This window comes from Pelodiscus sinensis, chromosome 2, assembly GCF_052426305.1.
Source record: "Pelodiscus sinensis isolate ZL-2025 chromosome 2, ASM5242630v1, whole genome shotgun sequence".
Lineage (NCBI taxonomy): Eukaryota > Metazoa > Chordata > Testudines > Trionychidae > Pelodiscus > Pelodiscus sinensis.
In genome coordinates, this window is record NC_143053.1 from 5,123,291 (window position 1) to 5,148,187 (window position 24,897).

General features: G+C 51.6%; 1 protein-coding gene across 5 annotated transcripts in view; it reads left to right on the forward strand.

The window, feature by feature from the left end:
* Positions 1–23,523, forward strand: part of TOP1MT (DNA topoisomerase I mitochondrial) — a 62,337-nt gene extending 38,814 nt beyond the window's left edge. For all 5 annotated transcript variants that reach the window (XM_089776143.1, XM_089776144.1, XM_014577844.4 and 2 more), the window contains 10 exons: positions 1,076–1,263; positions 3,043–3,187; positions 5,691–5,834; positions 6,977–7,162; positions 9,075–9,143; positions 10,452–10,566; positions 12,497–12,624; positions 15,738–15,832; positions 19,229–19,378; positions 22,030–23,523. In XM_089776143.1, coding sequence (XP_089632269.1) covers positions 1,076–1,263; positions 3,043–3,187; positions 5,691–5,834; positions 6,977–7,162; positions 9,075–9,143; positions 10,452–10,566; positions 12,497–12,624; positions 15,738–15,832; positions 19,229–19,378; positions 22,030–22,132 — 1,323 coding nt within the window. In that variant the 3' untranslated portion in view covers positions 22,133–23,523. The remainder of the gene's footprint in view (positions 1–1,075; positions 1,264–3,042; positions 3,188–5,690; positions 5,835–6,976; positions 7,163–9,074; positions 9,144–10,451; positions 10,567–12,496; positions 12,625–15,737; positions 15,833–19,228; positions 19,379–22,029) is intronic.
* Positions 23,524–24,897: the final 1,374 nt, after the last annotated feature.

Genomic DNA, 24,897 nt, shown 5'->3' on the forward strand with positions numbered 1-24,897 from the left:
CAGGTGTTTAGTGTGTCGTGGGGGGGCTTAACTTCCCTTTGGCCGTGCTGGCTTCACTCCCAGACTGGAAAATGAATTCTTTGGGTTCAATCACCTGCATGGTGATTAGTCTGTAACCATGTGGCACCCTTGCTGGTTGGGTTTGTGTTTGTGGAGTTCCTGGCCAGCCCTCCAAGAGAGAGAATTTGTGGCGGATGCCGCTGGGCAGACTTCGGCCCCGATCCTGCGACCGGGTCCCTGTCCCGTTGACTTCCCTAGCACGCCGCACAAACAAACACTGAGTTCTGCGAGCGGGGAGCATCTGGCAGGGGCAGGGTGGTTTAAATTCTGCGAGGACACGTTAAGCCAGGAGTCGCTTCCTATCGCTGTACGCACCCGGGGCTACTGCGTGTGTGTGATGGTGTCTGTCTCCTGGTGCCTCTCCCTCGCACTGATCAAATCCGTGTTAATTACGGGCAATCAGTAAAATTGCTCCTTTAGCTCCAGTGGGTTTGATCCATGATGGTGCAGTGGTGCCCTGGACCACAGGGGCTGTTGTTTCATTTTCCCGGTGGGTACAACACCCCGGTTCTGTCCCGAAACCCCCGATCTCCCTGCCCCAAGGTCCTGCCTTTGCTCTGGCTCTTGGCACCCTGATCTGCCCCCTCCCTTGAAATCCTCCATCTGCCCTCCCCCGAGCACCTCCTGCCAGCTGCCAAACAGCTGATTGGACACCCTACTGATCAGATGTGGCTGGTGGGGGCTGAGTGTCCCCTATCTTTTTTTCCATGGCGCCCCAGAGTCAGCACCCACGTGCTGCTTGTATGCACCCCTGGATCCTTTAATCATGTGCTGATGAACGCTGGGTCTGCCTCTTCGGGTCCCCCTGCGTCTGTCAAGAGAGGTTTGACGCCAGCCTCTCCGTCCTGGCTGCTGGCAGATGGGGTGAACTCCCTGGCAGTGGGCTGGTTTCTGACTCTTAAAGCTCTTCCGTGCATGACCCAACTTTCTCCTGGAAGACGGGGAGGGCCGGTAGCTGCAGTGCCCGGGGTGCCCCCAGACTGGTGTTTTCTCCGGGGTTTGTTTCCTCCCTCAGAAACTGAAGGAGGAGGCCGACAAGATCCAGGAGGAGTTCGGCTACTGCAACCTGGACGGGCATCGGGAAAAAATAGGCAACTTCAAAACGGAGCCCCCGGGGCTGTTCCGTGGGCGTGGGGACCACCCGAAAATGGGCATGCTGAAGAAGCGGATCATGCCAGAGGACGTCATCATCAACTGCAGCAAGTGAGATGGCATGGACGGCGGGCAGTATCGGCCGGGGAAGCCGTTGCCTTCCCAAAACTGCCTACACTCCGTGGCCGCAGGGGAAGCCTGGGGCCAGAGCGTGGCTTCCTGGCCACCAGGGAAGGCAGGAGATACAACGTGGCAGCCCAGTTCCCTGGGGCTGTGGCGTGGCAGCCCCAACCCTCCAGGGGGCCAGGAAGAATTGGGCTGGGGAGGGGCGTGGCTTGGCTTTGCAGGGGGAAGGGGCGGGGCCTCTGATGGAAGGGGCGGGGCCTCTGATGGAAGGGGCGGGGCCTCTGATGGAAGGGGCGTGGCCTCCGATGGAAGGGGCGGGGCTGGGGCTTACCCCCTCCCCTGCTGGCCTTTCACATTCCACCCATGCTCTCTGGCATTATCCTTGGCTTTCTGCCTGGCCTCTAGATCCCTCCTCTTGTGAGGCGTTTCCCCCTTTCTACGCCACAGAGGCATTTCGCAGTCCGATCCCGTGTTGATACCCAAGCGTGACCCGGAAGTAGCTAGTCAACAGCAGCGATCTCACGTCTGCCTGCTGATTTCTTTTTAAAACCTTGCAAAGGGGAAGCACGTGGTGCGGTGCCCTTTGTGGCTTCCCCTGGAGGCCTCCTCACCTTTCTCCCCCCAGTCCGGCTTATTTCTGCCTTACACGTGTTGGGAACGTGCTTCTCGACATTGGGCTTGTTGGAGGACCGCGTGGAAGGGCTGGGAAACTTTCGGAGCACTTCACTGAAGAGAGGGCAGGGTTAACCAAGAGCGATTCTTCCTCGGATTGGAGTTAAATAAGTGCTAATCAGATAGGATGCAAATTGGGTAAAAACATCCCTCTCGTTTCCCCCTCAATCAGTGTTTCCTGTAAGCGGCCACCCAAGAGTGATTCAAATCGGCTGATTATCAGAGTGCCCACAGCCAACAGCATGTGTTTCTATTGGTGGTGCACATCTGCATATGCTTTGGTGCACATAACAAAAATTATTCTGCACGTGGATAAAATTAGAGGGAACATTGCTCCTAGGGAAATTCAGTTGTTGTAGTGCACAGGTCCCAAACCCCAGTACTTCTCCAGTTGACTCTAGTCCTCAGAGTAAAAGACTTGGCTGTTTAATATTATAACTAAGCAGAGAATCTCTTTACAAGAACAAGCCTTACCCTTAAAAAAGGGATAGAGACTAAGACAGAGAATATCTTATTGCCCTTATATAAATCTATGGTACGCCCACATATTGAATACTGCGTACAGATGTGGTCTCCTCATCTAAAAAATGATATTCTGGCATTAGAAAAGGTTCAGAAAAGGGCAACTAAAATTATTAGGGATTTGGATCGGGTCCCATATGAGGAGAGATTAAAGAGACTGGGACTTTTCAGTTTAGAAAAGAGGAGACTGAGGGGGATATGATAGAGGTCTATAAAATCATGAGTGATGTGGAGAAAGTGAATAAGGAAAAGTTATTTACTTGTTCCCATCATATAAGAACTAAGGGCCACCAAATGAAACTAATGGGCAGCAGGTTTAAAATAAATAGAAGGAAGTTCTTCTTCACACAGCGCATAGTCAATCTGTGGAACTCCTTGCCTCAGGAGGTTGTGAGGGCCAGGACCATAACAGGGTTTAAAAGAGAACTAGATAAACTCATGGAGGTTAAGTCCATAAATGGCTATTAGCCAGGATGGGTGAGGAACGGTGTCCCTAGCTTCTGTATGTCAGAGGGCGGAGATGGATGGCAGGAGAGAGATCGCTTGATGAGTCCCCTTTCCACCTGGCAGGGACTGTAAAATCCCTGAGCCCCCATTGGGTCACAAGTGGAAGGAAGTGCGCTGCGACAACACCGTCACGTGGCTGGCTTCGTGGACGGAGAACATCCAGAACTCCATCAAGTACATCATGCTGAACCCCAGTTCCAAGCTCAAGGTGAGCGCGCTCTGTGTGGCGCAACTGTCAAGGCCACATGCGGTAACTTCACAACCTTTGCAAGAGAGGCTGCAGTCTCTTGCAACTGTTACGCCTCTGACTGTGGGTGGTCTGGGGGGATGGAGCACTGGGCCGGGACTCAGGAGATCTAGGTTCTAGCCTATCTCTGCTACTGAGCTACCAGGTGACCTTGGGCAAGTCACTTCCTGTGTCAGTGCCTCCATTTCCACATCTGTAAAAGAGGGATAATGATCCGATCTCCTTCGTAAAGTGCTCTGAGATCTACTGATAACAAGTGCTAGCTAAGAGCTGAAGGTGCTTACTTTATGCTAATAACCAGAGTTGTTATGGAGTTTCACTAACGTGGTTGGGAAAACTGTTCTGTTTTACAGTAACCCCAGCAACGGTACTTTTGATAGGCCTGATGGCCCCACACTGTGCTTACTTGAGCTTAATACTAGCAACAAGCTTTGTTCTCCCTTTTTCGTTAAAAAAAAAAAAAGGCAATTTCAATGTAAATGTGTGCCAAAAAAAAAAAAAGCAAACATGATTCCGGGCGGCATTCACAGGAGTGTTGTGAGCCAGACACGAGGAGTCATTTTTCTGCTCTGCTCAGCGCTGATTAGGCCTCAGCTGGAGTATTGTGTCCAGTTCTGGGCTCCACATTTCAAGAAAGCTGTGGAGAAACCGGAGAAGGTCCAGAGAAGAGCAACAAGTATGATGAAAGGCCTAGAGAATGTGAGCTGTGAGGGAAGGCTGAAAGAACTGGGCTTGTTTCGTTTAGAAAAGAGAAGACGGCGGGGGGGGACATGAGAGCAGTTTTCAAGTTTCTGAAAGAGGAGGGAGAAAAATTTTTCCCCTTGGCCTCTGAGGACAGGACAAGCAGCAAGGACGGTTTAGGTTGGACGTTAGGAAAACCTTCCTCACTGTCAGGGAAGTCAAACACTGGAATAAATTGCCCAGGGAGGTTGTGGAATCCCCATCTGTGGAGATATTTAAGAGCAGGTTAGATAAATGTCTATCAGGGATGGTCTAGACAGTATTTGGTCCTGCCATGAGGGCGGGGGACTGGACTTGGTGACCTCTTGAGGTCCCTTTCAGTTCTAGGGTTCCCTTTTTCTATGTTATACAAGTGCAACAGGCTGGTAGATAAGCATGCGAGTCAGGACACAAAATCAAAGCTTTCACTGGGATGTGAATGGTTAACTGGGTAACTGATAAGTCTCACCCTTAATAGGGTCAGCTTACTGGTTACTTTAACCAGTGGGGGCTGGAGAAGCCCCCCATCTGCTGTGGAGGTGGGGGTGCGCTACAGCTCACCCCCTATTTAATCAGTTAACCAATTAAACTTAACATTTAACCAGTTAACTAATGAAAAGGGATAGCATTAACTCAGGTCCGTGGCATTTCACCGAGCAGTCCGTTAGTAATCAAAGATCATAAATGTGTAACAATGGAGAGTTAATGCCTTAACATTGCTTGATTTACATTCTTACTCCTCTACTGGGGAGAAATGCGTTCTGGTGATCCTCTGACAAGTACTGGGGTCAGAGCTGATACAGTGCTTCTGCAAAGCCATCAGGGGGCGCTCAAACCATTTGTGCAAAACTTGTACAGCCTCTCTCTGACTTACGAATTGGTTACGGACCAAGCAATTGGTCGTAACTCGGTTTGTTCGTAAGTCGGACCCCATAGAGTTACATGCGACCGTGCTGTTCGTAAGCGCGGATCGCGGTTGTAATTCAGTGTCCGCCATTTACAACAGGTTTGGTCGTAACTGCAAAGGGTTGTAAGTCGACCATTCGCAACTCGGGGACCGGCTGTAGTTATTCCGGTTTAGCTTTAGTGACCTTAGAGAAATGATTAAAAAACCAAAACAAACCCCCAAATCTGAACAATATTTAGAACCCAAAGAGTGTTCTTAATAAGAGAATGTCATCGAAGCAGTTCCAGTCTGGAATCAGGGAGTTCCTTTGTAAAGGATTTTATTCCTGGATCAAGCTAGGAATTATTTGGCAAAATTTTTGGTAGGAAAATGCTGGTGTGTCAAAATCAAAAAAATTTGTATGGGAAAATGCCTGCTTTGGTTGATTTTTTTTTTCTTTGCACATTTTTTTAAAGGGTTGAAATTGTTGAAATGAGAATCTTGTTGAATTTTGAGAATCGTGTTTTCCAGCTCAAAATAACTTTTCGTTTCGAACTGGAAGCTCATTGTAATTGGGAAACACTGATCAAAATCCAAGCCGGATGGTGTGAAAGGATTGAAATGCAATGTTTTCATGGACCGGAATCAATTATTTTTCGAGACGTTCAATTTGTGAAAAATGTGAGATGTCGACTTGTATTCCAACCCGGGGATGGGAAATGTTTTGGATTCTCTGGAAATATTGGGCAGGCGGAGAAAGCTGTAGCTTGCCTAGCTCTGTGCGTTGCCCGTGACCGAGTTTGGGATGGCAGAGGGGTGCTGTTCAGAGAATTTGAAAACATCCTTTTTGCCTTCCAGGGGGAGAAGGACTGGCAGAAATATGAAGTCGCCAGGCGTTTGAAAGGGGTGGTGGACAAGATCCGTTCTCAATACCGCGCAGACTGGAAATCCAGAGAGATGAAGAAGCGGCAAAGATCCGTGGCCCTTTACTTCATTGACAAGGTGCTGGCTGCTTCTCTCGTTGGGCTTGGTGCTTTGTTTGGGACATGACTTCATCAGAGCGACCGTGACGCTTGCCGGTAGCTGCGCGTTGTGGTTAGCCTGTAGGGGAAGCCACTTGCGGTCACAGAGAACTTGGGAGTGGATTGTGATGGGTAGAGCCCTGCAAATCCGTGGATATCTGCTTTATATCTGTAACCGTGGGTGCGGATAGACGTGGCTTATTTTAGAGGATGCAGATACAAATTTTGTATCTAGAACCCTGCAAATTTGTGGCTGCTTTATCTCCGTGGGTCTCCGTATGGCCCGTTACAGAAAGGATGTGGAGACATTGGAATGAGACCAGCAGAGGGCAACCAAAATGATGAGGGGGCTGGAACACATGACCTACGAGGAGAAACTGAGGGATTTGGGCTTCTTTAGTCCACAAAAGAGAAGAGTGAGGGGGGATTTGGTAGCAGCCTTCAACTACCTGAAGGGGGTTCCAAAGAGGATGGAGAGAGGCTGTTCTCAGGGATGACAGATGGTAGAACAAGGAGCAATGGTCTCAAGTTGCAGTGGGGGAGGTCTAGGTTGGATATTAGGAAAAACTATTTCCCTAGGAGGGTGGGGAAGCGCTGGGATGGGTTCCCTAGGGAGGGGTGGAATCTCCATCCCTAGAGGTGTTTAAGTCCCGGCTTGACAGAGCCGTGGCTGGATGATGGAGTTGGGGTTGGTCCTACTTTGGGCAGGGGGTTGGACTCAACGACTCCTGAAGTTTCTTCCAGCCCTTGGATTCTATGGTCCGTGGATACGAGGCAGAGATCCGCGGCTGATTTTTGCAGCTACAGAGGCGGATACGTGTTTTGTATCTGTGCAGGGCTCTCGTGAGGGGAAAAGCCCGGTTCTTTCCTGCCAGGGTACTTCTGCACAGCTGTTCGAAGGGCAGTCAGTAACGTAAGGACAAATGATGTAGCAAAGCAACTCCAGATGCTCGCGGGCCCTGCGGAGTCGCTGGGGCTCGGGGCCGTGCTGCGTGGGAAGACACGTTCAGTGCGTTTCTCACAGCATTGTAGCCTCTTTGCGCTAGTTTGTGGAAGGGGGCGCAGATGGGAAGATTAGGGGGTTTTGAATCTGGCCTGCTCTCCTCTGTCCCCTCTCCCCAGCTGGCCCTGAGAGCGGGGAACGAGAAGGAGGAAGGGGAGACGGCGGACACGGTGGGTTGCTGCTCCCTGCGCGTAGAGCACATCAAGCTGCACTCCGAGCTGGACGGGCAGGAGCACGTTGTGGAGTTTGACTTCCTGGGGAAAGACTCGATCCGGTATTACAACAAAGTGCCTGTGGAGAAACCGGTGAGCTGCGCTAGGAACTGGGATTCACGTGCGCTCCCAGAAATAGGTAGTCGATGTGCTCTCTCTCTCCAGCTCCCATTGCCCTGGTATCCAGGCGCCTCACAAGTCCCACGTGGGGTAGGACAGGGCTGTGATCTCCATTGTATAGATAGGGAAACTGAGGCACGGTGGGACTAAGTGATTCCCCCATGGCTGCCCAGGGAGGCAGTGTCAATGCAAAGACATGAACCCAGTTCTCCCAACCCCCAAGCTAGCGCCCTAAAACCATTTGGCCACCCTTCTTATAAGAGCCTAAGAACAGCTGTGCGGGGTCAGAGCCAAGATCCATCTAGCCCAATGCCAGGGGCCCCAGAGGGAGTGTCCAGACCAGGGCATCAGGGATGTAACTATCCGTTAAAAAGGTTAACCGGTTAAACGATATAATAACCAAGGGGTGGTGCAGAGCAGCTGGGGTCTTTTAACCAGTTACCAACCCACAAGACGACCTTCCCTCTTCTCCCAGGACTCCTTCCTTTGCTTAACAGCCTTTGGTGAGGGAGCTTGTCAAAGGCTTTCTGAAAGTCTAAGCGCACTCTACCACTGCCGCTCCCTTGTCCATGTGCTTGTTGACCCCTTCAAAGAATTCAAATCGATTCCTCTCGTTGGAAGCTAAGACTTCCGGCTTGGGTGCGGAGCAAAGCCAATGGGCTTTCCCCGGCTTCGGGGCTTAGGTCTCGCTTCCTCGAGGAGATCAAAACGAAATGTCGAAATGTCGATGCGGGTCTGATGACCTACCGCAGCGCCGCCAGCCAGGGCCGGATCCGCTTGATCCACCAGATCTGCCGATTTGAGATTCACGCCTGCTGGTCCGGCTTGTCTCCTGGGAAAATGGACCCCAGCTCTTCTGTATCCGAGCTGAGAGGGTTCGTTTTCAGGATCCGCACCTTTCCCCGCCCCCTTCCCGCCACTGTCACGTCACCGGGGTTCTTTGTACCACAGGCCTGCGGAGGTTAGTTTCTTCAGGCCACCCAAAGTCCTGGCTTTGCGCCGGTATGTTGGTGGGAAACGCTCAAATATACGTTTCCAATCCCGAATTACAGCATTAAGGAGATATTCCATCTCACAGAGCTGGAAGGGACCTTGAGAGGTCGTCAAGTCCAGCCCCATGCCTGGACCAAGCACCATCCCTGACAGATTTGCCCCAAATCCCTAAATGACCCCATTGAGGATTGAACTCCCAACCCTGGGTTTAGCAGGCCAGTGCTCAAACCGCTGAGCCATCCCTCCCCCCAAATTAGAGGAAATAAAACGCCCTGGGCCGCAGGCGACTGGCTTCTGTGTATTTAGGGGGGTACTTTTTCTGTCCTCATTCGCTTCGGCCTTCATTAGCAACGGATTCACATGCACCGGGGTCTGGTGATGCCACCTGGGGTTTATAGCTCGCTCCGCCAGTGGGCAGGGATGGGCGCACCGTTTCCCTTTTGCCGGTCTGTACCGTCGCGTGCGACACCTCAAAGCAGCCAGGCAGCTCGCGAGGGGGTTGTCTTGAGGCAGAGACACGGAGGTGAAAGGACGCGGGGGGCGCCCGGGGGCGCAGCTCCGGCAAGAGCCGGCTGAGCTGCGGCAGAAGCCAGCGGGGAGCATTTAAAGAGCTGGCAGGCACCCGGGTTGCTATAGGACAGCCCCTGTAAGAAATGTTTTACGTTCCTGTCATGGCTGCAGAGAAGGGCGCCCAGGGTCTCCAAGGGATGGGGGCCACCGTGGGTGTTAAAATCAGGAGCCCCCGGCCGTCAGCTGGAAGGCGGTGGGGTCTACGCGGAGGCTTAGCGAACCTTGCTGTGGGGTTCTTCCATGAAGGGTCCAGCAAGGAGTGGCCTCCGCGAGCGTTCCCCCAGCACGTCTGCCGGGGGTGTCATCCGTCCTGTCGTTGCAGGTGTTCAAGAACTTGCAGTTATTCATGGAGAACAAGGACCCCGGGGACGACCTCTTTGACCGGCTGAACGTGAGCTGGATTCCTCTTGTTCTGGAAACCCAGGGGCCGGTAGTGCTCCCCAGAGCTGGGCGCATCATGCGAACAGTCTTGCCGGCAGGACCCCACTTCGCTCAGTTCCATTCTTTGAGAGCTGGCTGCCCAAGGCACTGCCCCTTCTGGGGGCACGGAGCCGCCTCCCCCCACACACTCGCCTGGCCCCGGGGCCCGCAGTGGCCACAGCAGTACAGTGTGTGCATCAGGAAGTCAGTCAGATGAGGCCACTGATCTCGTTGTACTTGTGACTCTGATTTTTAAGCCCGTCCTCTCCCGTGATCAGCTACCGTGTCCCTCAGCACCTTGCTGCGGCGTGAGCATTCCCTCAGCTTCTGGGCTCTCCAGACCCGACGGCCGACCCATGGCAAAGCTTCCTGCAGCGGCTTAGAAGAGCCCCAAACGGTCCAGGGGTGCAAAGGGTGCGGAGGGCAGCCTAGAGGCCGTTTTTAGACTGGGCTAACCCTTTCCCTCACCCGTAGGCAAGTAGCCGCCTCCTGAGGGCAGCCATGTTGTTAGAAAAGCCAGGTTCTGCTACCTCCGCCAGTGTCCGTGGGGGTAGCCCACGCCACCCTTCAGAAGCGAGGCGGAGCAAGGCTGCTTCAGAAGCGAGGGCTTGGCGGTGTCACCTCTCACATGCAAGAGGCCTAAACAGCTCTCCAATAGGGCTGGGCCGGCCGCCCGGGGCCTTCTGTGGTTTCTCTCCTGGAATTTGACCTCCTCCTGAGTTGCGTTAGCCCCCTCCGCCCGCAAATACACAAATTGTTTCCATTTCTGGGCGCGCTTCTCTCTCCCACGCTGCCTCAGCGTTTGTACTCAGGCACGCCCTCCCCTCCCCTCCCCTCCAAAAAATACAAACGCCTGATGCTTCTGTGGGAGGGTCCTTATCTGTAAGAGCAAGGAGGCCTAGCTAAGTAACCCGAGCACAAAGATCTTGGGGCCTGCTACAGTCGATGACCCTCCAAGCACAAACACCCATGGCCTTGCGGTGTAGTATCTGCTGCTTTTGGTGGGACTGTGATCCCATGTGGACCAGCAGTGTAAATTCTAGGAGACATTGAGTCAGGTGGGAGCCAGGGCACATCCATGGAGCTATGCCAGGGGCCTTTAGCTGGGAGCCACATCCTCCAATTTCACAGCTGATGTGCAATGTTACAAGGGATCTGTGTGCTCCTGTCGCTTCCGGCGCCTACAGTCGGCTGGCTTACAAACGGGAATAGAAAACCGAGCGCTTTACTTCCTTGCGTTTTACTATTTCCCCCTCGGCCTTGTCTTTTTTTTTTCCAGACGACGGTGTTGAACAAGCACCTCCAGGATTTGATGGACGGGCTGTCAGCCAAGGTGTTCCGAACCTACAACGCGTCCATCACCCTGCAGGAGCAGCTGAAAGCGCTCACGAACGGTAAGAGAGCGCGCCTTTCAGCAACTTGTGGAACTCCATGCCACTGGAGGAGGTGGCACCGAATGCCACGTGCCCATTGACACCTGCAGTTAATGCCCGTTAGGATGAGTTGTCGAGTCGCCGATGAGGGTAAGAATACAGTAATTCCTCATTTAACACAGTAGATACAGTTCAGAAAATGATCGTGCTAAGTGAAAACGTGTTATGCGGGGTCAATTTTCCCATTGAAAATAATGGAAAAGGTGAGGGTTGCGTTTGCGCTCGCGGCTCCAGCCTGCACTGTTAGCAGCTGGGACCAGGACATAAAGATGAGGGAGAAAGGGGACTGAGTTATAGCAGGCAGGGGAGATGTTTGGCTCTGGGGAAGGGTAGGGAAGGGGAGGACGGGAGGGGGCTGGCAGCCGGCAGCTGGGTTTTCCCAGCTGGCCTGTCGCTGGCAGCAAAGGTTTGCCGCTTGCCGCACCGTTCCCCGGCGACCCCCTCTGGCCAGATGCCTTGTCCCCTCTCCTCTGCCCCCCGCTTGCAGCCGGCGCCTGGGTTTCCCCAGCTGGCCGGTTGCTGGCAGCTGCGTGGGGCTTCCCCTGCCTCCTTGCGTCAGGCGAGGAGGGGTCGCCAGGGAACAGCGCGGTGAGCGGTGAAACTCCACCTCTTTTCAAGGAGGCAGGGGAAACCCTGCACAGCTGCCGGCAGCCGGCCGGCCAATCGGGGAAATCGTGTTATTGCGGGGACGGTCGTGTTGTTTGAAAAATGTTTTCTAAAAAAAAAAATCGTGCTATCGCGAAAACATGTTAAGCAGGCACGTGTTAAGCAAGGAATTGCTGTAGTCAGGGAAGGGAAGAGGTTGTACTTTTCTTTCCCAGTGAGTTGGCAGCATTATCTTGGGCATATCAGTTGGCCTTTCTATGAGGCATGAATTGTTCGCTGTCTCTGGAAGCAAGATATCGGGCAAGCCCTATGCCTCCCCAAAACCCTCTTTCCTTCTTCCTGCCTCTCATCATTAGCAGAGGCAATGATGAAACACACAGAAGGGCGCGTAGCTAATTTTTTAGTTTATAGTTCGTTTATTATGCAACGTTCTAATACGACATGTTAATTAATCATAGCCCGGGGTCGAGGAGCTTTTTTGGGTCGGGGGCTGCTGACCCACAGAAAAATCAGGTGGGGGGGGGAGGGCACACATAAGCGAGAAGCAAAAAAAACCCCAAAACATAAAGAACCCCCCCTCCCGACTGAGAAGCAGAAAGATACTCCCCACATTCCCCTCCCACACCAGAGCCTCGGGGGCCCAGCCTAGTAGATGATGTGGGCTCCAGCCCCACAGCAGGGTGACGAGGGGTCGAGTGCTAGCACAGGCGCCCCAGTGCTATGAGGAGCCCTAAGCCTTGGGGGCTGGATCCAGGCAAGCCAGAGGTTGCATTCAGCCCCCAGGCCGTAGCTTCCCCACCCCTGTTGTAGCCCGTCATAGTACGTTCAATTAAGTTCAGTTGTAGGAGGATGGAGGCATACGCTTGATCCGTGTGTAGGTGGTGGGTTGCCTGCAGTTACGGGTGAGGCCTGGGTGTATTTCGGAGCAGGATATTCTGTGACCGTCATAATTGTAGAGGCAACGTGAATGAAATGGAGGAAAGATTGTGGGCTTTGTTCTCCTGAGTGTCTGTGCTACGGGCCTGTGACTTCATGAGTTCCTAGGAGCTCTAGATCTGGAACAAGCCGACATATCTCTGGTGGACGTGAGACTGTAGCCACCAGAGCCGACCCCTTGACAGTAGAATAAACACCCCACGCCCGTAAATCTTAACTGTCAATGAAAAGGCTCAGCTGGTGTGTCCTGTCAATCTGATCATTTGTTTCCGAACTTGACGGCCTGTGAGCTTTGCCCTCCTTCCGTTTCCTGTCCCGGGGGCTTGACAGTCACGTTTTGCTTTTCCAGCTGACGACAACGTCGCAGCAAAACTGCTGTCCTACAACCGAGCCAACCGAGCGGTGGCCATTCTGTGTAACCACCAGAGAGCCACGCCCAAGACCTTTGAGAAGTCGATGCAAAACCTGCAGGCCAAGGTAACGGCGGAATCGTGCAGTGGAAGGCCAGGGCTCCTAATGGGAGGGTGCTGGACCCAGTTGTGGAACTCTAGAGTTTAAGGATGGAAGGACTCACTAGATCACCCAGTCCGACCTCACGTTGGTGCCAGCAGCAGCACCTGGCACCAATGTGCCCTCTAATTGTCTCCATTCATGTGCGGAATAAATTTTGTTATATGCACTGGGACATTTTGAATGTGCACCACCCAGAGAAACGCAAACTTAGCTGTGGGTGCTGTGCTCATCAGCCAGGTGGCATTTGAATTTCTCCTGATGGGTGCACAAGCACCCAGCTCACAGGGAACACTGCCCGGCACACACCCCAAACTCCCCAACCAGAATTAGACCAAGGTATCACAGCCTTCGGGAGAGTGAACTAGACTGTGTCACACACAGAGACCAGGAGGGAGTGAGGTGCACTAGAGCCCACAGCTCCTGCTAAGGCCACAGCTGGAGTCGTGAGCTCTCTGAGCAGGTAGGATACTTTCTGAGAGCAGCTCTGCCCATCTTTATGAGCAAGACACGAGAAGTCATTCTTCCGCTCTGCTCTGTGCTGATTAGGCCTCAGCTGGAGTATTGTGTCCAGTTCTGGGCACCGCATTTCAGGAAAGCTGTGGAGAAATAGGAGAAGGTCCAAAGAAGAGCAACAAGAATGATGCAAGTTCTAGAACACATGAGCTATCATAGAATCATAGAATAATAGGACTGGAAGGGACCTCGAGAGGTCATCGAGTCCAGCCCCCCGCCCTCAAGGCAGGATCAAGCTCCGTCTACACCATCCCTGACAGATGTCTATCTAACCTGTTCTTAAATATCTCCAGAGAGGGAGATTCCACCACCTCCCTTGGCAATTTATTCCAATATTTGACCACCCTGACAGTTAGGAACTTTTTCCTAATGTCCAATCTAAACCTCCCCTGCTGCACTTTAAGCCCATTACTCCTTGTCCTGTCCTCAGAGACCAAGAGGAACAAATTTTCTCCTTCCTCCTTGTGACACCCTTTTAGATATTTGAAAACCGCTATCATGTCCCCCCTTAATCTTCTTTTTTCCAAACTAAACAAGCCCAGTTCATGAAGCCTGGCTTCATAGGTCATGTTCTCTAAACCTTTAATCATTCTTGTCGCTCTTCTCTGTACCCTTTCCAATTTCTCCACATCTTTCTTGAAATGTGGCGCCCAGAACTGGACACAGTTCTCCAGCTGAGGCCTAACTAGTGCAGAGTAGAGCGGCAGAATGACTTCACGAGTTTTGCTTACAACACACCTGTTGATACAACCTAGAATCATATTTGCTTTTTTTGCAACAGCATCACACTGTTGACTCATATTCAACTTGTGGTCCACTATGACCCCTAGATCCCTTTCCGCCATGCTCCTTCCTAGACAGTCGCTTCCCATCTTGTATGTATGGAACTGATTGTTATGAGGGAAGACTGAAAGAACTGGGCTTGTTTAGGGTCTGTCTAGACTAGATTGGGTTTTTTAGAAAAAACTGCCCTTTTTTTTTGAAAAAACGTCACCGGCATCCACACTGCAATTGCGTTCTTTCGAAATTAAATCGAGAGAATGCGGGGGGAGGGAGGGGTTCAACATTGGTCAATCTCAAATGATGAGGAAGAACACCTTTTTCGAAAGAGCTCTTTCGAAAAGAGGTGTGCGTGGAGGCAGAACAGGGGCATTTTTCGAAAGAGGAGGCAGTTGAAAAAAGCCCAGGTGGCTATTCTGTGAATAGCAATCAGAGCTTTCTTTCCAGAGTGCGTCCATGCAGTCTGGACACACTCTTTTGAAAAAACAGATTTCAAATGAGGAGTAACGGTAGTTCGGAATAGGAAACCTAGTCCCAACTACCTAGTCCGTGCCGCGTGTAGCCGCGCAGCACGGAGTCCGCACTAGCGGACATTTAAAAATGGCGGCGCCCGGCAAGATGCAAATGAAGCCCGGGAAATTCAAATCCCGGGCTTCATTTGCAACTCCGGTTGCCTACATTACCACCCTCGTTCGAACTAGGGTGGTAGTGTAGACATACCCTGAGCTATCCCTCCCTCCGTTGGAAAAACTATCCCTCCCCGGCTACGTCTACACTGGCACCCTTTTCCGGAAATGCTTAAAATGGAACAGTTTTCCGTGATAAGTATTTCCGGAAAAAGCGCGTCTACATTGGCAGGATGCTTTTCCGGAAAAGCACTTTTTCCGGAAAAGCATCTGTGCCAATGTAGATGCGCTTTTCCGCAAAAAAGCCCCGATCGTCATTTTCGCAATCGGGGCTTTTTTGCGGAAAAGAAATCTGTGCTGTCTACCCTGGCCCTTTTCTGGAACAGTTTTCCGGAAAAGGACTTTTGCCCGAACGGGATCAGCATAGTTTTTCCGGAAAAGCACTGATGATTTTACAGTAGATCGTCAGTGCTTTTCCGGAAATTCAAGGGGCCAGTGTAGACAGCTGGCAAGTTATTCCGGAAAAGCAGCTGATTTTCCGGAATAAGTGGCCAGTGTAGACACAGCCCCTTAGTTTGGAAAAGAGAAGACTGAGGGGACATGATGGTGTTTTTCAAGTATCTAAAAGGGTTTTCCAAGGAGGAGGAGGAAAAATTGTTCTCCTTGGCCTCTGAGGATAGAACAAGTAGCAATGGGCTTAAACTGCAGCAAGGGAGGTTTAGCTTGGACATTAGGAAAAACTTCCTAACTGTCAGGATGGTGAAACACTGGAATAAATTGCCCAGGGAGGTTGTGAAATCTCCCTCACTGGAGATATTTAAGAGCAGGTGAGACACATCTATCAGGGGTGGTCTAGATGGTGCTTGGTCCTGCCATGAGGGCAGGGGCCTGGACTCGATGACCTCTCAAGGTCCCTTCCAGTTCCCGTGCTCTGTGATTCTATGATCTTCTGAGGACGAGGCCTGGCTAAAACCAGGCCAGCACAAAAGGACTGTGGGGTGCTCAAAGCGCTGGAGAAGGATGATAGGAAATCGAGGGGGGAGCTGACAAGGAAACTGAATTGTGCCTGTGATGGAGACGAGCCGGTGGTGCTGGGTCGCTGTCGGGGCTTCTCTGGGGAGAACGGAAGCTCGGGGTAATTTGGGTTCTTTTTCCCAGATCGACGCCAAGAAGGAGCAGCTGGAGGAGGCGCAGGTGGAGCTGAAGAGAGCCAAGGCAGATCTCAAAGCCAAAAAAGACGTGAAATCTAAAGCGTGAGGGTCTCTTTTTTTTTCCACCGTCTTTCTCAGCAGAGGGACACAAAGCGACACTGGGGGCATGTCTGCCCCACACAGTTAAATGGGCTTATGTCGACGAACAGCCACTGCCTCGCGCTCATGCTGTGCTCCTGTCCGTGGTGAGCGTCCGCACCAGGGGCACGTACACCGATTTCACCGCCAGTGTGGGGCACGCACAGCCGGCGCCCCTCTGCCTGGGGCTCCTCGCCACCCTCTCTAGTCCCTCACCAGGCAGCAGGGCTCCGGCTGTCGGCCCCGGGCGGCAACAGCCGATGTAAGCACCACAGTGTCCGCGCAGACACTGCGTCCGTCTAAGGATATTGACCTGAGCGCCACGCCTCACGGAGGCGGAGCTATGAAGTCAGCGCGGCGGGTGAGTTCCATCGCCGGGAGTGACGTTTTCATGTAGATATAGCAGGGCTGTATCGACTTCACTTTTCATATGGCAGCTTAACGCTAGGCTAGGGCTGCGGTAGTGTAGTCGATTAACCGATAAGCAAAACTTATAGGTTAATGCTGTAGACACCCCCTCTTTCTCCACCACCACCAGTAAATTTTTTAGCAAGGGTGTGCACCTCTCGGGGTTTAAAATTGGCCTTTATTATGAGACAATTCCCGATCAAGAAACCTTCCAGTGTCCAATCTTGCAGGCTCGGGCCTAAGAACTAGTCAGGCTTTTCCTTACAAGCAGTAGGCCGTGTTGGCCAGCAGCCCAGCCCAGCTCAGTCCAGGCTGGCGACGGGTCCGGGACCTACCCCTGCCGTAGCTCTGCATTTCAGGTGTTGTTAGGAGGCAGGCAGGCAGGCAGCCCGGCTCAGTCCAGGCTGGCGATGGGTCCGGGACCTACCCCTGCCATAGCGCTGCATTTCAAGTGTTGTTAGGAGGCAGGCGGGCAGGCAGCCCGGCTCAGTTCCTGCTCATCTTGAGTCCAGGAGCCGAGCCCCCACCCCGGACGGGCTGCTGCCATCTCTGTATCAGAGCCAGCAGCATGGGGCGACAGGCAGCCCGTCTGTGAGGGAAGCTGGATTTGAAACTGGCTCCTCTCGTGGACCAGCTCCTGCCTGGCACCCCACGCTGCTGCCTCTGATCCAGAGGCAGCAGTGTAGAGTGGCAGGGAGGGGGCTCCTCGGGAACATAAGACCATAACATAAGAACGGCCGTACTGGGTCAGACCAAAGGTCCATCTAGCCCAGTATCCTGTCTGCCGACAGTGGCCAGCACCAGGTGCCCCAGAGAGGGTGGACCAAATGCAATGATCAAGCGATTTGTCTCCTGCCATCTCTCCAGCCTCTGACAAACAGAGGCCAAGGACACCATTTTATCCCCTGGCTAATAGCCTTTTATGGACCTAACCTCCATGAAATTATCTAGCTTCTCTTTAAACTCTATTATAGTCCTAGCCTTCACTGCCTCCTCTGGCAAGGAGTTCCACAGGTTGACTACACACTGTGTGAAGAAGAACTTTCTTATATTCGTTTTAAACCTGCTCCCCATTAATTTCATTTGGTGTCCTCTAGTTCTTCTTTTTAGGGAACTAATAAATAACTTTTCTTTATCGGCCCTCTCCACACCACTCATTATTTTATAGACCTCTATCATATCCCCCTCAGTCTCCTCTTTTCTAAACTGAAAAGTCCCAGTCACTTTAGCCTCTCCTCATATCGGACCCGTTCCAAACCCCTAATCATTTTAGTTGCCCTTTTCTGAACCCTTTCCAAGGCCAAAATATCTTTTTTGAGGTGAGGAGACCACATCTGTACACAGTATTCAAGAGGTGGGCATACCATATTTTTATACAGGGGCAGTAAGATGTTCTGGGTCTTATTTTCTATCCCTTTCTTAATAATTCCTAGCATCCTATTTGCCTTTTTGACTGCCGCTGCACACTGTGTGGAAGTTTTCAGAGAACTGTCCACGATAACTCCAAGATCTCTTTCCTGATTTGTTGTAGCCAAATTAGCCCCCATCATACTGTCCCTATAGTTGGGGTTATTTTTACCAATGTGCATTACTTTACACTTATCCACATTCAATTTCATTTGCCATTTTGTTGCCCAATCACTCAGTTTGGTGAGATCTTCTTGGAGTCCCTCACAGTCTGCTTCTGTCTTGACTATCCTAAACAGTTTGGTATCATCTGCAAACTTTACCACCTCACTGCTTACCCCTTTCTCCAGATCATTTATGAATAAGTTGAAAAGGATTGGTCCTAGGACTGACCCTTGGGGGACACCACTAGTTACCCCTCCAATCTGAAAATTTACCATTTATTCCTACCCTTTGTTTCCTGTCGTTTAACCAGTTCTCAACCCAAGAAAGGACCTTCCCTCTTATCCCATGGCCATGTAATTTACACAAGAGCCTTTGGTGAGGGACCTTGTCAAAGGCTTTCTGAAAATCTAAGTATACTATATCTACTGGATCCCCCTTATCTGCATGTTTGTTAACCCCTTCAAAGAACTCCTGCACCCTCTCTCCCACCCAGACCTCCACCCCAAGCCTGCTTCCTGTCAGTCCCCCTCCCACACACTGAACTCCTCGTTTTTGGCCCCATCCCAGGATGTAGAGGGTGCCACAAAATCTACTAGCCTTGGGCCCCCTAGGCTCTGATGTGTGAGGGGAATGTGTATATGGAGGGTTGTTTTCTTTCTCGCTTTTGTGTGGCCCCCAACTGGTTTTTCTGCCCCAAACCCAAAAAAGGTTCCCCACCGCTGTGTCAAACAAAACCTCTAGGTCACAGTCCTCATAGCTGTGGCCAGCGGTGGGTTGACTCCTGTGGCCAACGGTGGGTTGACTCCTGTGGCCAGCGGTGGGTTGACTCCTGTGGCCAGCGGTGGGCTGACTCCTGTGGCCAGCGGTGGGCTGACTCCTGTGGCCAGCGGAGGGCTGACTCCTGTGGCCAGCGGAGGGCTGACTCCTGTGGCCAGCGGTGGGTTGACTCCTGTGGCCAGCGGTGGGTTGACTCCTGTGGCCAGCGGTGGGTTGACTCCTGTGGCCAACGGTGGGTTGACTCCTGTGGCCAGTGGAGGGTTGACTCCTGTGGCCAGTGGAGGGTTGACTCCTGTGGCCAGCGGTGGGTTGACTCCTGTGGCCAGTGGAGGGATGACTCCTGTGGCCAGTGGAGGGATGACTCCTGTGGCCAGCGGAGGGATGACTCCTGTGGCCAGCGGTGGGTTGACTCCTGTGGCCAGCGGTGGCCTGACTGAAAGTTGGCTCCTTCTCCTGATTTGGTAAGAGCAGCAGGCTCCATCTCTGTTGTGTGGAGGATTTGTTTGCCGAGGCGTGCATAGGACGGCGAGCGTTGCAGGGTGTCGCTCTGCTTTGTTTCCCGTGTTTAACCTCCCGCCTGACTTGTCCCTGCTCTCTCGCCAGCGCCGTGGAGAAGAAGAAGAAGCTGCTGGAGAAGCTCGAAGAACAGCTGCTGAAACTGAACGTTCAAGCCACGGACAAGGAGGAGAACAAGCAGATTGCTCTGGGCACGTCCAAGCTGAACTATCTGGATCCCAGGATTAGCGTGGCCTGGTAGGTCGCTGGCTCGCTGCGGGGTCGTTGCTTTGCCGCGAGGTGGGCCTGGCCTGGAAACGCCGCTCACGGCTGCCCGTGCAGAATGAAATCACCACCAGCCCAACCCCCGCTCTCCTCGAGCCTCCGGGGATGACGATTTTCTAGAGCTGTGATTTTATAATTTTCAGCAACACCCCCACGAAATATTTTTAAAGTACATTTTAAACTCCGGTCCTGTCGACTGACACAGTAAATTCAGAAACTGACCGGATAGAACCGGGGTTGGCAAATGCCTGTTACATGGCTCCTTCACCATGTGAATGGCTCTTTCGCAGGTTCAGTGTCTGCTAATAGCTCTGGCCGGCTTTGTCGCTCTTAAGTTCTCTAGATCCTCTCCGGAGGAGGCAGAGCCACAGAACAGGGGTAGGAAGAGGAAGGTGGGTGGGCATTAAGACCAGCGATGCCTCAGATTTTCAGGTGCCCTACGCAGCTGCGTATTCTGCAGATGGGTACGGAGGACCCTAGCCGCGAGTTTTTCTGTGTGGGGGTGTTGCGAGTGGTCAGGCTCCCCCTCAAACGCTGCTTTGAAAAAGTGTTTTCGGTGTATACCAGGGAGTGGCACTCAGGTTTGCAGGGTGAATGGCGTCAGCAGGACAAATGTGTGAGCACCATTGAGTTAGCTGGGGATGCGCCCAAAGTCCGGCAGGGAAGCAGGCTGCACTGAGGGTTGAACTAGTCTTTTGAGACCCTGGCCGGAGTCTCGTAGGCTTTATGGTCTGAAGGGACCATCGTGTTCATCTAGTCAGGTTTCCTGCACGTCGCAGGCCACAGACCCCTCCTGTAATAGACCTCCCCCCCCACAGCAACGAGCTCTGTGGCACCTCAGAGACCAACAGGTTTATTAGGCCATCAGCTTTGGTGGGTAAAAGCCACTTCATCAGCTGGATTGGAGTGGCAGTGACAGAAGCAGAGGGAGATATAAGGAAGGAGTTGCTTCTGAAGCTAACCCAGTCAGAGTGGAGCTGGGTCATTCGCAGCATTTGGAGTGGAGATGTGAATATCCAGAGAGGGGAAATTGCCTTTGTAATGCGTTAACCAGGTGAAATCCTTATTCAGTCCTAAGTTGATAGTGTTGAATTTGCAAATGAATTCCAGGTCGGGCTGTCTCCCTTTGTAACCGGGATCTGAAATCCTTTTGTAGTAGGAGGGCTACTTTCAAATCCATTCCTGGATGTCCAGGCAGGATAAAACCTTCCCCTCCCGGTCCATGTGTGTTGCCATTCCCGATGTCTGATTTGTGTCCCTTTGGCCAAACCGAACAGCGTACGCTAGTGTTTCTTAAACTGTGCGCCGCGGAGAACAGCAGAATTCAAAATGGCTGCCCTTGAAGGGGCGGGTGACCTTTTTTTCTCAATAACTTCCTCCCGCCTGACCCTTTTCCCCGACTTTTTTTTTTTCTCAACCAAAAATCCTCGGTGTTCCTCATTTAAAAAAAAAATTGTTTGGTGTTCCTCGGCTTTAAAAAGTTTAAGAAACACCGGTGTACGCCAATATCCGCGGCAGAGGGGTACTGCTGGCATGTGGTGGCCTAGATCTCATTAGTGGAATTGCCAATGGATGAGCCTCTGACGTGGTGGCTGATGTGGGTAGGCCCCGTGAGGGGGTTGCTTGTGTAGACAGAGCTGGCACCGTGGTTTGCTGACCTCCTCAAAGCCTGGCTCAAAGACTCCACGTTAGAGAGAATCTGCAATTTAGACTAGTTCAAACCAGCAAGTGAGCCTGTACAGCAGAGGAAGGCAAACCCCTCTCCCCAGGGTCCCTGCCAATCGGAGCTGGGAAAAATTCCTTCCCAACCCCGAATAGAGCCATCAGTGGGCCCCTGAGCACGTGGGCCAGACCCAGTAGGGGAAGGGATAGCTCAGTGGTTTGAGCATTGGCTTGCTAAACCCAGGGTTGTGAGTTCAATCCTTGCGGAGGCCGTTTAGGGATTTGGGGCAAAAATTCATCAGGGATGGTACTTGGTCCTGCTAAGAAGGCAGGGGATTGGACTCAGTGACCTTTCAAGGTCCCTTCCAGTTCTAGGAGATAGGCAATCTCCATTCATTTAAATTGAATTTAATTTAGGCTCCTGGGAAGGAATCCTTTGTAGTAACTCAGAGCCCTCCCCGGCTAGTGTGTCATCCCCAGCTCTTGGAGATATTTGCTGCCAGCAGCCACAAATTGGCTCTATGCTGTTGTAGACAATCTCCTTATATCATTCCCTCCCAGCACTTCGCCGGGTCAGTCCTATCCCGCCATTCCAGTGTATAACAAAAAACTGAAAAGCCTTGTGCTCCAGTAGTGCTGGGAAGGGGGAAGAGATGCATGTCTTAAGAACGTCCGGATGGGGTCAGACCTAGCCCAGGGTCCTGTCTGCCGACAGTGGCCAATGCCCAGTGCTCCAAAGAGCGTGATCAGAACATCCTCTGGCAACTCCTCAAACCGTGGCTCTGTCCCTCTGTTATCTCAGAGCGTTTGCATGAGCCTAGAGAGACCCCTCAGAAAGCATTCGCCAATGCCCCGTAGGTCAGAGTCCTGTCCCGACAGGGAATTGAACTGGCAGAACTGGTAGCATTAGCCTGGTGCAGCTGCCGGCTAACGTGCCACACCGGCGCTGTGCTTGCCCGCAGGTGTAAGAAGTTTGGTGTGCCAATTGAGAAGATTTACAACAAGACGCAGAGAGAGAAGTTCGCCTGGGCGATTGACATGGCCGACGAAAACTTCGAGTTCTGAGAACGGGACTCGCCACCCGAGAAGCGGAAACATCCTCGTGCTCTGCTGGTCTCTGGCGAAGTTTTGATTGTCGGGGAAAATGGTTCGCATACGTCATGTTGTTTTGGATATAAAAAGAACACCCGGAGCGTCAGTCGGAAACACGGGTACTACTTCCAGGGGCACCAACCCGGAGTCCAGTGACTGTAAATATGAACTTTCAGTTCTTTCTCTCTGCTGTCAAATACTTTGTGCCTTCATGCAGTTCTGACATGATGGAGGTTAGGTCCGAGTCTGAATTGTGCAGCATAAAACGAGATTAAATTACCTGATCCCATCTCTATTCCCTGTCTGAATCCTTGCACGCTGCCGGAGAGTCCACTAGACAAAACACACGAAGGTTTGATGCCGCCAGAACCAAGCAACTGGAAAAGCTGAGCCGCTAACATGACAGAAGGGGCGAGGCAGGAGACCTGGATCGACTGCGAGAAGGGGCAATCTCCAGATTTCTAAACCTGTCCGAGCACGAGTAAGAATTGCAGGATGTTTCGTTTGCTGGAATCTTTGGAAGGGGAACCTGGGTCAGATGCACACCCGTAATTACAGTGGCTCCGCTTACAGAATCAACCTTCCACTTACAAAAGGAGCGATGATGGAAAAGGCCAGCCGGCAATTAGCGTTGTGACACAATGGATGGGGGAATTGCACGGTGACCATCATGTTCATTTGAGCAAAGCGCTTGAATGCAACCACTCTGGATGACCGTGGTGTAGAAGAACCGTTTTTTGTGGCCCTGCTCCAGAGCCCGCTGAAGTCACTAGACGTTTTTCCATCGACTTCGGTGGGCTTTGGGTCAAGCTGCAGGTCTCGTCAGATAGCGACCAAAGCAAATCGCCACGTCTGTTCACTTTCACATGGTGGAAAGGTGACAGTTTGGGAGTAGGGATAGTAAAGTTAAGTAGGTCCGTGGCTACAGGTCATGGCTCTGTAGTAGCAGCGACAATATGTGGCACACAACGTCACAGACTACGCCCGTGTTTTTCACTGATCTGGTGACCGCTTGCTGCACCCAGCACAAACTGGATGGGGATATACTGTAGGTAAAGTACAGTATAATGAAAACTTTTGATCACTTTTGATATGAAGTGCAAAGGGTTTTTTTTACGTGTCTTGCAAGCAAGACACCTAAAATACTTTTGTCATTAAATTTTTGCACCCCAAAGGTTACATTGGCTCCCGGAGGAACCCTTCTATCCTTCAGTGGATAAAGTTCACTACAGCATTGTGGTTGGGGGCTCCTTTTCTGCGTGGGGCTTTTCAGCCCGTTGCTCGTGTGTTCACTTATTTCAGTTCTCGTTTCTGTTTGACGTTAGGTGCTGGAAATGTTTCATTAAAATCTGAAATATTTGGAGGTACATTTGTCCTCTCGCCTTTTTTATCCAGGTAAAGCAGGTACAGGGCCCCAGCCCTGCTTTGGGAGAAACCTACATTGGTAGTTGGTCTTTGGGGCACCGAGGAAGGGGTTGCCCATGCTTGTTTTTACTAATATAAATGAGCGTATCTCCATGTAAATATCATCTTTCCATTTACCTTTTCCGGGATTCTTAACTCTAACCATTCTCCTCTGCCTTGAACCCCACCTTCCCAAATCAAGATGTCTGGACTAAACATATATTGTTCCTGCATCAGTTGAGTGGCTCTTGGAGGGTGACTAGAGGTGCACCTGTTACATGCTAGGTGTGTGCGTGTCTTTATCCTTCTTGTCTGGAGAGCGGTGGCTGCTGACAGAGAGCCCAGCGCTACAGGCAGCAGTGCAGAAGTAAGAGTGACAATACCGTACCACAGTGTTCCCCAGTTTTATTTGGCCACAGAACCCTTTTAAACTTGAAATAATTTTGCAGAACCCCTAATAGTCTAATCTATGGAGCTGAAAAAGTAGACCACAAATAAGTAAGGATAATAAACAAATGCTAAACAAGGTCCTGAGAGCAACATTTCGTTTAATTGCACATATGGAAAAACAAAAATCACATCATATTAATTATTTTTTTTAAATCATAAAATATTATTGGAATGGAATTTTCTCGTGGAACCTTCGTTTCCACTTTGCGGAACCCCGGGAACGCTGTCTGGGAAACACTGCCGTATTATCCTTCCGCACTGCTGGCAGTGGCTTCTGCTTCAGAGCTGGGCTCTAAGGCTATGTCTCCACCATGGAGTTTTTCCGGGAATCCTGGGGGTATCCCGGATAAACTCTGCCGCGTCCAGGGAACGCAGCTGCTCTTCCGAAATTTTTTTCAGGAGAGCAGACGCGCTCTTTCGGAAACCCCGTGTTCCTCATTTTCTGAGGAATAAGGGCTCTTCCGAAGGAGGAGGTTTTCCGACATTTGGCCCTGTGTAGACGGGTCGAATGTCGGAAAAGCCTCTTCCAAAAGAATAACGAAAAAGGTTTGCAGTTTGCGCAATTTTTTCTGATAAAACCCTGCAGTGTAGACATAGCCCAGCTGTGAATCATAGAATCATAGAATAATAGGACTGGAAGGGACCTCGAGAGGTCATCGAGTCCAGCCCCCCGCCCTCAAGGCAGGATCAAGCTCCGTCTACACCATCCCTGACAGATGTCTATCTAACCTGTTCTTAAATATCTCCAGAGAGGGAGATTCCACCACCTCCCTTGGCAATTTATTCCAATATTTGACCACCCTGACAGTTAGGAATTTTTTCCTAATGTCCAGTCTAAACCTCCCCTGCTGCACTTTAAGTCAGCGTCACGGCCAGCAGCGGTA